At 38.9% G+C, this 11,625-nt stretch overlaps 1 protein-coding gene across 1 annotated transcript; it reads left to right on the forward strand.

The window, feature by feature from the left end:
• Positions 1-234: 234 nt before the first annotated feature.
• On the forward strand, positions 235-8,424 carry LOC128359940 (uncharacterized). Its single transcript, XM_053320251.1, has 9 exons — positions 235-275; positions 684-841; positions 2,756-2,918; positions 3,042-3,234; positions 3,432-3,647; positions 4,279-4,384; positions 5,028-5,180; positions 5,270-5,323; positions 8,047-8,424. Exons 1-9 carry the CDS (start codon positions 235-237, stop codon positions 8,298-8,300), a joined length of 1,338 nt encoding a protein of 445 aa, XP_053176226.1. The 3' UTR covers positions 8,301-8,424.
• Positions 8,425-11,625: the final 3,201 nt, after the last annotated feature.

Genomic DNA, 11,625 nt, shown 5'->3' on the forward strand with positions numbered 1-11,625 from the left:
TGTTGTGTCTGCAGTGGTATTTCACTTTAAAGGTTCATGCTGTGAGATGAACCTGCTTTTACATGATTACAGTACAGACATTCATGGGTGTAGAAGTGGATAGTGCTAAATCCAATCCCTTTCTCTCCTTTATTATTTGGAAGGTTTCTTGGAACAACCTCCGAAAAGCTGTTTCGACTTCACGTGTGTTCTGCTAAATTCTCATTACATTACTTTCCCAGGTCAGAGCACACCATGGAGAATTCCTCACAGCATGAGTTCTTCCAGGGGTTGAGGTAAAAGGGTATGTGTGTGTGTGTGTATGTATGTGTGTGTGTGTGTGTGTGTGTGTGTTTGTGTGTGTGTGTGTGTGTGTGTGTGTGTGTGTGTGTGTGTGTGTGTGTGTGTGTGTGTGTGTGTGTGTTGGTATAGCTGGTATAGACGGACCTTTGACCTGAATACGTACCGACATTATGAGGACATTTGGGATTAGGCGGACCATGCCAATGTCCTCATAAAACAAAAACAAAAAAAGAGTGAATTTACATTTGTTAGTGTCTAAATAACAGATATTCTCATTTTCTTTGAAAGTCCTTCTTTACCACTTGACCTGACTTTCAGTGTATCCCAGTGTATAACACAGTGACCCCATCGGTCGTGCCTGAATTGCAGTTTGATACACATTTTTGATACACCGGATTCAGATTTGGCGGGCTTCTTCGTGATTGGCTGGTTACAGGTTTGGGCGGACCCCTCCCCTACTCTGAGCTCCAAGCCCCGCCCACACCTCGGCTCTTTAATTTTTACATGTGTTTAATGGAGGATGCTGCTGCTGGGCCCCGCTGGAGGAACGAACGGACAGGTAAGCTGATATATTTTATTAATAACTTAGTGTGTCTGATTTAATTAAGGTAAAGTCAAGCTAGTTTTATCTGGTTATGTAAACGGGCCATTTTACACTGATTTAGATGCTTTATAGTCATTTGATTTTTATTTTTTTTATTACGGCTACCAAGTGGTAGAGAGCTAGTTGCAGTTGGCTTCGCTCCGGAAAGACGTTTGTCTGTCAGAAAAGGTAATATTTGTGAGATATTACGGCGTGTTTTGTGTACTTTCTGCTACAGTTGCACGTCTGCTTGTTCTTTCGGGTTGCACCGAGGCACCGCGCCCTCGTTAAGCCTTAATTAGAGGCACCTGTTGCGCCATGTTGACTTGTGCTTGACTCATGCTCACAGTGGAGGAGTGTTAGTTACTCAGGTTCATATACAGTGAAGAAATAGGCGTTGCATGGACTGGACATTTAACCATCTCTGTGTTTTGGGGCTGTGGCTGACGCTGCTGAGCGACGTGATATTATAAGTACCGTGATTAAATGGCAAAATCGGCTGCACCATTCCTCGACCTAGATCTCCCAGTTAAGATGTGAAGCTGCATCAGAGATCCCAGGTTGAAGGAGAAAAAAAGTGAGAAAGAAAGAAATCTCAGTGAGATATTTTGGTGTATTTTTGTGTCCTTTCAGCCACAGTAATGGCGTGTATATGTATACAAACAAAGGGTTAAAGGTACTTTTTTTCCAGGCCATGTCTTTGCTTCTTTTTAATGATTAACAAAGACAATGAAGCATCCAGAAGGTTCATTTTAGCTGGATTAGTTGCAGAAACTTCTATCTTGTTGTCAAAACAACTTGTATCATTGAGGCACTGGGATACAGGATGAAGTTCATTCTGAATGTAGTTCAGCTCAGCAATACATAAGTAAATGTAATCCTTATACTGTTAATATGTTGTGCATATGCAGACTCCTGTTATATTCTGTGGTGAAAAGGTGTGAGATTTGCACATCAAATTAACCTTTGAATATGATAACAAATTGTATTAAGTGTTTAGTTTTAGCAGTGTTACAGTGGTGAGTACAGCATCTGGCTTCTGTCCACATGATTCAAGAAGATTACCATGGTTATTCCTCAAATGAGCATCATAATCATGACTGTCTTTTCTTTAATACAGGTTTTTTGATTTTTCAAGAAACATGAATAGAAGAAGACGTATCAATCCAAAGGATGATGCCAGATATTATGTCAGCACTGGAAAGGACAAACCAGGATTTCATGTAAAACACATAAGTGTTTTCAAAGGTTAGTGAGTGTAAAGCTCTGAATATTTAATCATGATTAAAGTGGAAATAAAGCAGCCAATCACATAAGAGTAATTCACTTAATGGAATTCCACTGCACCTAACAATTTGGAGTATGACAAATGTAAACATGTGTAAAGCAGAAGTTCGGTTATATGTTTTGTCACAGGGCTGCCATCTTGCATAATGATAAACTGTGATGTCACTGGGTTGGTTTGCTCCCTTGGTAGAAACGGTGAAAGATAGCAAAAGATGGAGATGAAAAAACATAGTGAAAGATACAGACATGAAGGATAGAGTCTGTGAATTATTGAGACAGTGACACACAAATGTGAAAAATAGTGAAAGAGAATAACATTGAAAAGACAAATGTGAGAAAATGGAGGCTACCTTTTCATGATTGTACCAAGGCAGCAAACCAACCCTGTGATATCACAGGTTATCATACTGCAAGATGGTGGTGCCTTCATGACAAAACATAAAACTGAACTTCTTTCAACTAAATCTTCTTTCTTTTATATATTTATATTGGGCATTTTAATGTACTTATTTACTGTGGATATCCACCAAGTGAATAATGTTAAAACCTTTTAAACTTTAAACATGGCATCTTACTTACACGTTACACATATTTGTGAATTAGGTCGTGGGATCTTCACTACTGCCCCATTCGAAAAAGGGGACTTCCTACTAGAGTACCAAGGTCAACTCATTACCCATCAGGAATGTGAGAGGAGGCAGAGGATCTACCATGACAGCCTTAAGGACTTCATGTTCAAGTTCCGTTTTGATGGAAAACTCTGGTGGTGGGTATTGTCGAATCAGAATTAAATGACACATTGATTATGGTTTGCTGAACATATATTAACGGAAGGTGTTTAAGTCAGACTAAATCACATTGCAAAACTATAAATGATTTTCAATTACAGTGTTGATGCGGCTAAAGAGGACGGGACCTTGGGCAGACTGGCCAACGATGACCATGTAAACCCGAATGCAAAGATGAAGTACATTATGGTTGAAGGAAAGCCCCATCTGTGCTTGTTTGCAAAACATAGTATAAGCCCTGGAGAGGAGATCACATATGATTATGGTGATTCAGACTGGCCATGGAGATATAAGGTAGCTGAAGTTTTCCTTTTGTGATATTAATGTCTCAAACTCCTGTGTTGCTAAATCATAGCAATACAATTCTATGAGAGCGTGAAGACACACTGGAAAAGCTAACAATTTGTCCCATGACTGGTCAGAGGTCATGTTTTTCCCACCTTTCTTATGGTATTACATAGGAAACATCTTATAACTTTTTTTTTCTGTAGGATGATGCTGCAGGGACCCATGGCAGTGAAATGGTGGACAAGCCCCATGACACTAAGATGGCAGCAGGGACCCATGACACTGAGAGGGTGGACAAGCCCCATGACACTAAGATGGCAGCAGGGACCCATGACACTGAGATGGTGAACAAGCCCCATGACACTGAGATGGCTGCAGGGTCATGTCCAGATCCAAGGAATCCCAGCAGGGTTGGAAAGGTAAATGAAATCCTATGTTCTGCTTTATGACTTGTGTGGTAAAATATAAAGTAACCCAATATTGTCAATTGGTGTAGTGTGTGTGTGACCTGAACATATGGTTTATGTGGACATTGGTTTACAGAGACCTTCTTGTCAAGTGCTTCTCTTAGTGTAAGTCAGTATCTGATCAGTGTGTGTGACCAGAACATATAATTTACGTGGACAGTGGTTTACAGAGACCTTCTTGTCAAGTGTTTCTCTAGTGTAAGTCAGTATCAGATCAGTGTGTGTGACCTGAACATATGGTTTATGTGGACAGTGGTTTACAGAGACCTTCTTGTCAAGTGCTTCTCTAGTGTAAGTCAGTATCAGATCAGTGTGTGTGACCTGAACATATGGTTTATGTGGACAGTGGTTTACAGAGACCTTCTTGTCAAGTGCTTCTCTAGTGTAAGTCAGTATCAGATCAGTGTGTGTAACCTGAACATATGGTTTATGTGGACAATGGTTTACAGAGACCTTCTTGTCAAGTGCTTCTCTTAGTGTAAGTCGGTATCAGATCTCTGTGTGTGACCTGAACATGATTGATATAATTTATATGGGCAGTGGTATATATGACCAATAACTCATGTCAACTTCTTGCCCACAGTGTAAAAATCATCACCTTGTGCTCACAACAGTAGCCACCCTGGATAAGTGCATTCAGTGTGTGGGACCTGTATCATCGTTGAAGTGGTTAGGCTATGAATGCAAAGGTGAGACAAGTGAATTAAGTGTATAACTATTAGAAGTAGATGTGTATACAGATTTTAAAAGGGGCACATAGCTAAAATTAAAGCAGCCCCATTTAACTATAAAAAATGTACATGTATAAAAGAGTCTTTCTCAATAGAAATAAGAAAACACGATTATGTCCTAAGTATGTTGAGCTTGTTTCATAGTACAGGCTGCTGGACTGACACTTCCTGACTCCAGTTAGCTTCTGTCATGTCTTCACTCCGAGGCATTTTCCTTACTTGAAGCCCTGGTATTCTACTATTTGGTGCAGGCATATGATCATTTTAGATGTTGTGTGTGTATATAGTGCTGTTAATCTTTGTTTTTATACTGATGGTTGGATATGTATATTTGTTTACCACATTTATATTTAAAGTACTACAGTGATGATTGTACAGTTGAACATTTTTGGAACCATTGAACAAACACAAAACATTATGACCTTTTAGAGAGAAGGGATTGCATTGCTTTGAGTGAAATGTACGTGTGCATTGGTTTTATGTGTAATGTATGTGTTGTATTCCAGTGTATGATTAACTCTTCTTCAAAGTAACACCTATGAAACATTATTTTTTTATTTAATTTGTGCTATTTGTGACTTTTACTAACACCATTTCCTAGATGAAATCGCAGTAAGTGACACTGAGACCAAGGACAGTGAGAGTGATTCTGATGCCACTGGCACAGCATTCCCAGAGTGTGAAACTAGTGAGGCTGTGGACGCTGCAACAGGCTCTACAGCCACGGAGCAGGTCCATGATGCTGCAGATTTTGGTAAGTTATTTCCCTTTACAGTTGTTTGTTTGTTGATAGAATGTATTTTTCCATTAAAAAAATCTTTTGGCAAATTATGTGTTTTGCAGAAGCAGTGTCATCAGTGACCTCCACCGTGAATGAGACTGTCCCTCTCTCTGAAGGTAAGTTTGATTGTAACGCATCTTTACACTTAAAATGATGCAGTTACAGTATATTGTATGATGTGAATATATAGGGGTGCCCCAGCAGTTAGTTACAGTTTTTCAAAATTGCTTAGACACATTTCTTGAATCCTTCCACCCTTTTCTCAAAACTGTAAACACAAAACCTAATTTTCAAACTACATTCATTAAACCTCTGATCCTTCTTGCAAAATCAAACAATGTCTCAAAACACTACTGAGCATTCATTAAACATCAGAAAATGGAAAACAGTGTTCAGGACATGTAACTCCAGAAAAAAATGGTTATTGTTTATAATACATTAAATACATTTTGTGTTTTCCAAAAAAATATTCACAACTCAGTAACACAGTTTAGATATTGCATACTGTAAGTACTGCAAGAATTACAGTATTGACTGTCTGCTGATTCAGTACTTGCATACCGTAAAAATCCAGTACTGCAAAAGGCCAAAGTACAAACACAAAATCTAATTGAAAAGCACATTATATTATGCTGTAAATGTAACTGCAAAATCAAAGTCAACAAGTGATTCATTCAGCCTCAGCATCACGTCTTTGTGCTGGGTCAGGACATTGCCTACATCACAGGTAACGGAGGAAAAACCCTCTGGTGTGTCTGATCCAGCCTTGGCAAGACTCTACACCTGTCACCACCGGCCAATCCCATGGCCTGCAGGAGATTCTCCCTTTTTATAGGGTTTCAGTGATATACCTTCCACCGCCATGCAGAGAAAAACTCTTCTGTTGGGGTGAGGAAAGGGGAGTACAGTATGATGGAAAGCAAACATTCATGAACCACTCTGGTATCACCCTTCAACTCACCCATGCCTCCTGTGCACTCTGAACTGATTTATATTTATATTATTTATTTATATATATTTATCACATCATGAGCAACAAGTGTGTAAGCTATGATATCTGTGCTGTAATTGTGTTTACAGTTTTTCTGTATTGCTAAAACACTAAACTCCATTCTCTGAACCAAATGCAATTATTGAATCAATCACTCTTTTGGCAAAACCATGAACAATTTTCACCTGGTTAGACACAATCTGCAGATCTTATTTACTGTTTTTCTAAACACATTCTCACTCACTAAAACACATGTTGCACTTGTGATGCATAATGGTAGCCACAGGTGGCAGAAGTTAAACACAGTTACAGCACAGATATCATAGCTTACACACAAAGACTCAAAACTCTTCACACTTGTTGCTCATGATGTGATGAAACCAATATAAGCCAGTTCAGAGTGCACAGACAGCATGGGTGAGTTGAAGGGTGATACAAGAGTGGTTCAACATCAACCAGCAATTCATAAATGTTTGCCTTCCACCATACTCCCCTTTCCTCAGCCCAATAGAATAAAGTTTTTCTCTGCATGGCTGGAAGGTATATGACCAAACACCCTATAGAAGGGAGAATCTCCTTTCCGTGGCTGGATTAGACACACCAGAGGGTTTTTCCCTGCTGTCTGTGATGTAGATGAAGTCCTCTGTCCTGACCCAGCACAAAGACGTGATGCTTAGGCCGAATTAATCACTTGTTGACTTTGATTTTGCAGTTACATTTACAGTGTAATGTGCTTTTCATTTAGATGCTTGTCTTTGTTCTTTGGCCTTATGCAAGTGCTGAATGCACAGACCGTCAATACTGTAATTCTTGCAGTACTTACATTATGCATTATCTAAATTTAAATATCTTAACTGTGTTACTGAGTTATGAATATTTTTTTTGGAAAACACAAAATGCATCTACTGCATGATGAACAAAACATTCTGGAGCTACATGTCCTGAACACTGTTTTCCATTTTCTGATACAGTGTTTAATGAATCCTCAATAGTGTTGTAATTTTGACTGGTGTGTGTATCATCTGAAAACATTGTTTGTTTGATTTTGAACACAGATAAAACTGTTTATGGTTTACCAAAAGAGTGATCAATTCAATAAGTGGGTTCAGATTACTGAGCATTTGGTTCACAGTAATACATACACCACATAACCAGTACATCCTTTATGGCATGTCACAACTGTCTCTCCGTTTCCTGTCTCTCTGCACCTTCATTGAGTTAGGGTTAGATTTAGATTTAATATGATAATTATTAGCAAACTGCGCCACTTCTCTACAAAAAATGATCGGTGCAAAACATTTTGGCACTTCAGATGTTTAGATTCTTATTCATCACTCACTACCATCAGAAGTGTCTGATTCCCAAATGTACTCTGTTGCAAGATAAACAGCCAGAGTTAAAGCATCATTCAGTCAGTCTGGGATTCTACTAACAGACAGAAGACACCGAGACAGCCTAAACCTGTGGTAACTTCTCCAACCTACCTGCCAAATGCCTGGAAAGCTGTGTGCAGCTGTACCAACCTGTGTTGACTGTTCCTTGTGTTGGGTCAAGAAAACAATGACAAACTATTGATGCATTACTTTTAAGAACATTCTCGCTGTACTTTCAATGCCTCTTGACTCCTTCAGACCATCTGCAGCAAATATTAAATTTCATCAAAGTTGGACAAATTTAGTTGGTTGAAATCAAATCAGGTGAACAGTCAACTGAAAATTGAGTATTCAAGAATGTTCATTACAGGAATCTGTTCATTAGTTGAACTCAAGTTTTGATTGAGCCAACCGGCCAACACATTGTGTTGTATGTGTGATATTTTTTCTTTTACTCTATCTTCATATCTTCTAGGACAAGATGCTGGTCAAGAACATGAGTCCAGAAGAGTGCCAAAGAAAGTGTGGTCTAAGGCTGAGGTTGCTGCAGTAATGCAGCATTTCAGATGTCACATTTGTAAAGGAAAACTGGCCACCAAAAACGAATGTAGTCATTGCAAGCTGGTAGAAGGCCCTGCATTAGCACAAAGAACAGTGCAAAATATACGGGACTTTGTCAGAAACAGAGGAATAGCTGGAAAAAGACAGTCACAGAAACAGAAGCTATAAATCCACAGGGTTCAATTGTGTATGTGGTTGTTTGGTTAAGTTGATGCCCATATATATTTTGTAATGCCACCTGTTCAACATGGGTAGTTACAAGTTAGAGAACATTTTAGCAGTAAAGCTAATGTGAGTTATGTGACAGGCTGCCGTCTGACCGTTAGTTGCCTGTGGGTTTATCGCTTTTTTCTGCATTTCTTGCAGTGACAATCATGTGACGTTTGTTTTAGTTTGTTTTATTGTATTTATGTTCTAGATTAAGTGCAATTATTTTGACATGATGTTTATTTAGATATTTTATTTATATATATATGCAGTATTTCATATAAAAGAGCACTTTATTAACATTAAAATGACTGTTCTGTTAATGCTGTGTGCTGTCAGGTTTGTGTATTTATGTTAATGAGGACTCATTTAAAATGTGACATCATTGCCCTTTAAAGTCCTGATAATGTTTTTTGTGTCCTCATAAGTCACAAAAGAGAATTGTCTGCATAAACCACAATAACTATCAGGGTGATGTGTATGGAGTTGTGTAACGTGTATCTGAACTCTGAAGTGAGCTGAATTTTTTTCAGATTTTTTAGAGTGGTTCAGTCTAACTCCCAAAGCTCTAGGACCTCGGGAAAGGGTAGCCCATCTAAACCACCACCGGGCGGGTCTGGAGAAAATGGCCCTCTAAACCTTATAAACCCGTATGTGTGTGTGTGTGTGTGTGTGTGTTGTCAACAGGCTTTCCAAAACTCCAAAACTGAAGTCTTGCAGGCAGCAGGAAGCTGTGGATGATCCATGGCCTAGTTTCATGTGGAACTTGGTAAAATGCAAAACACATGGTGGGGAATAAATTCTAACTGTTGTACTACCTAGCTGTCTTATTACCCCACTGTCCATTAATCTGTTCTTCATTACATACAGCTTGTGCCGCAGTTGTTAATGTATTCTGAATGAAGTGAGTGTGTAAGCTGTAGAATTCTCAGTTACGTCTATGTAAGCACATGCAATCCCCATTTATCTTTTGTCAAACCACAGATTACACTGTGGCATCGGTCAGGGGAATGAGTCAGCCACAGAGGCTTTTCCCTGCTGACCAGACAACAGACGTGGCCCAGACCTGCTTCATGTGAGCAAACATGCACGCAGACAAAGCTGCGCTTGTGGGAGAGGCAGTTAAACCATCGTGGATGTCGCGTTGCCCTGAATCCGGCATTCACAGGAATGCCGAGTTCCTTGTTTGGCTACTGGACTGTGAGGACACAAGCAAGATTTACTGAAGACAGTTACATCCCTGCAAAGAATGGCATGAAGTCAAAGGTCAGAAGAGAAAGCTAACCCTAAATTCTGGCCCTACATTTTTGTGTCAGCCACTAAAGACTCCATGACAGACAAAACAAAGAGCAATGTCACCCAGTGTAAATCTGGATACCAAAACAAAATTGTTTTTCTTCTCTTTCTCTCTAAAAAAAAAAAAACTCACCTACTGCAACAGAGGCTCTCTGTAATTGTGTCTTTTATTGAATCCCCTCTAAAATCTCTTGTTAATGTTTTAGGTTTACTTATAGGAATAAGCCAGTCCAATAAGTCAAGAGTTGGTTGAAGAGCTACATTTTTTTACAAGCTAAGCAGACCTCACACGCACAGTCACAAGGCCTCGAGACACCTGTGCAACATCCTGATAAAACAAGTCTTAAAATCAATGTTTCCATGAAGCGCTGTCAAGAGGAAATTACTCATTTAAGTGAGAAAAGAATGCTCTCCACTCTTAAAGAAGTTAATACAATCACTAGAGATTGTGTCCAAGCTCCTCATGGCTCCCCCATAGTTCACAACCTGACTAATGGATTGTGTCCCGTTTGTTACTTTGAAGACATTTTGAACTGTAACATATAAATTATACTTCGGAATCCATAATCATGGTGACATTAGCCTGTTTGTAGAAGTATGACTTTAGCAGTAAAGTATTTGACAATTTTGGCATGATATTATCAGTCATTTAAACTGGCAATTGAAACTATGATATCATGCGAGCTTACAATATAAATAATAACAGCTGAAACTACAAAGCGACTTGTCCAAAGTTATTTTTCGAAATCGTTTATGGTTTGGCTCCGTGGCTGATGACTCCCCTCGCGAGATGTTTTTTGGCATCCAATTTCATGTCAAACCATTTAGTTTTTATTTCTGTGACGTTGCGCGCAACAGTCGAGACAGTCTCTTTTTTTCACATTGTTTGGCTTTCTTGGGACCTTTAATTCCACCACTTACACTACTTAATAATATGTTTCTATGGATCTCGTAAAGTTCTTCTTCTTAGTCTTTAGTGGCATTTTCATTAATGGAGCTTCTCTACAACTTGCTGGACACCAGACCTTATATAGCATTTTGGGGGCATCAATTATGCTAATTTACTATTCTTGGGAATGTGTGTTCATTTAGAACATGTGGGATTCATCATATTTACGTACGTCATTTAAAATTCAAGTGTTTGGTGAATCTGACATGGCACTCTCATACCGGTTCCCCCTCACGAAAATTCAAGATAAGAATACGAAAATGTTCTTGCTTCAGGCCTAATGATGTTTTCTGATGGCTTCTTCTCCTCTTTTATTGGTATACTTTCCTTATGATACCAATAAAAGAGGTGAGTTACTACCAACAGCTGAGCTGCAGCACTGGCTTCTCCATTCACCGTTTTATTTATATTTATATTACATCGCCTTCATGCTCCAGGTGTGCATATGGGCTGGTAAAACACAATATGGGGATAGAAAAACGCTGCTCTACAGCACCTCCAGTGGTCAAAAACGCCACAGAGTACCTTTAAGTTAACTGAAAACATTTCTTTACACAATGTATTGTATTTTATATTTTGTATTTGTATTTGTATACCACATGCATTTGGTTCATTTTTAGGTAAGTGAGCTTTAACTATCAAAGACAATACAGGCTTGAGTAAATAATGAAAGATCTGATTTCCAAAGACTTCTTCACATACAGGCTCTCTCAGCTTAAGTATCCATTTCTGACATACCAGCAGCATTTAGTTCCTTGGCTTTCTCAGCTCCGTCCTTCAGCCATCAACTCTACGTTTAGACCAGGGCTACATCTGCTCTGGTGATAAATTATGCCAGAAAAGGACTTTATCTAAGTCTGTATTGCTGTGTTTATCACTGCTTTTCCTGTAGTGGTTGTTTTGATCAGTGTACGAAGCTGAACTTTATACAGATGTTGTCCTTCATACAAAGGTCATGCGTGCACTGTCAACAAAATAGATAGATTATTCTTGTGTAATTTAATCGTTTCATCAAACTATGACTTTCAGTTCACATAAATA

The sequence above is a fragment of the Scomber japonicus genome, chromosome 6 (genome assembly GCF_027409825.1).
Source record: "Scomber japonicus isolate fScoJap1 chromosome 6, fScoJap1.pri, whole genome shotgun sequence".
Lineage (NCBI taxonomy): Eukaryota > Metazoa > Chordata > Actinopteri > Scombriformes > Scombridae > Scomber > Scomber japonicus.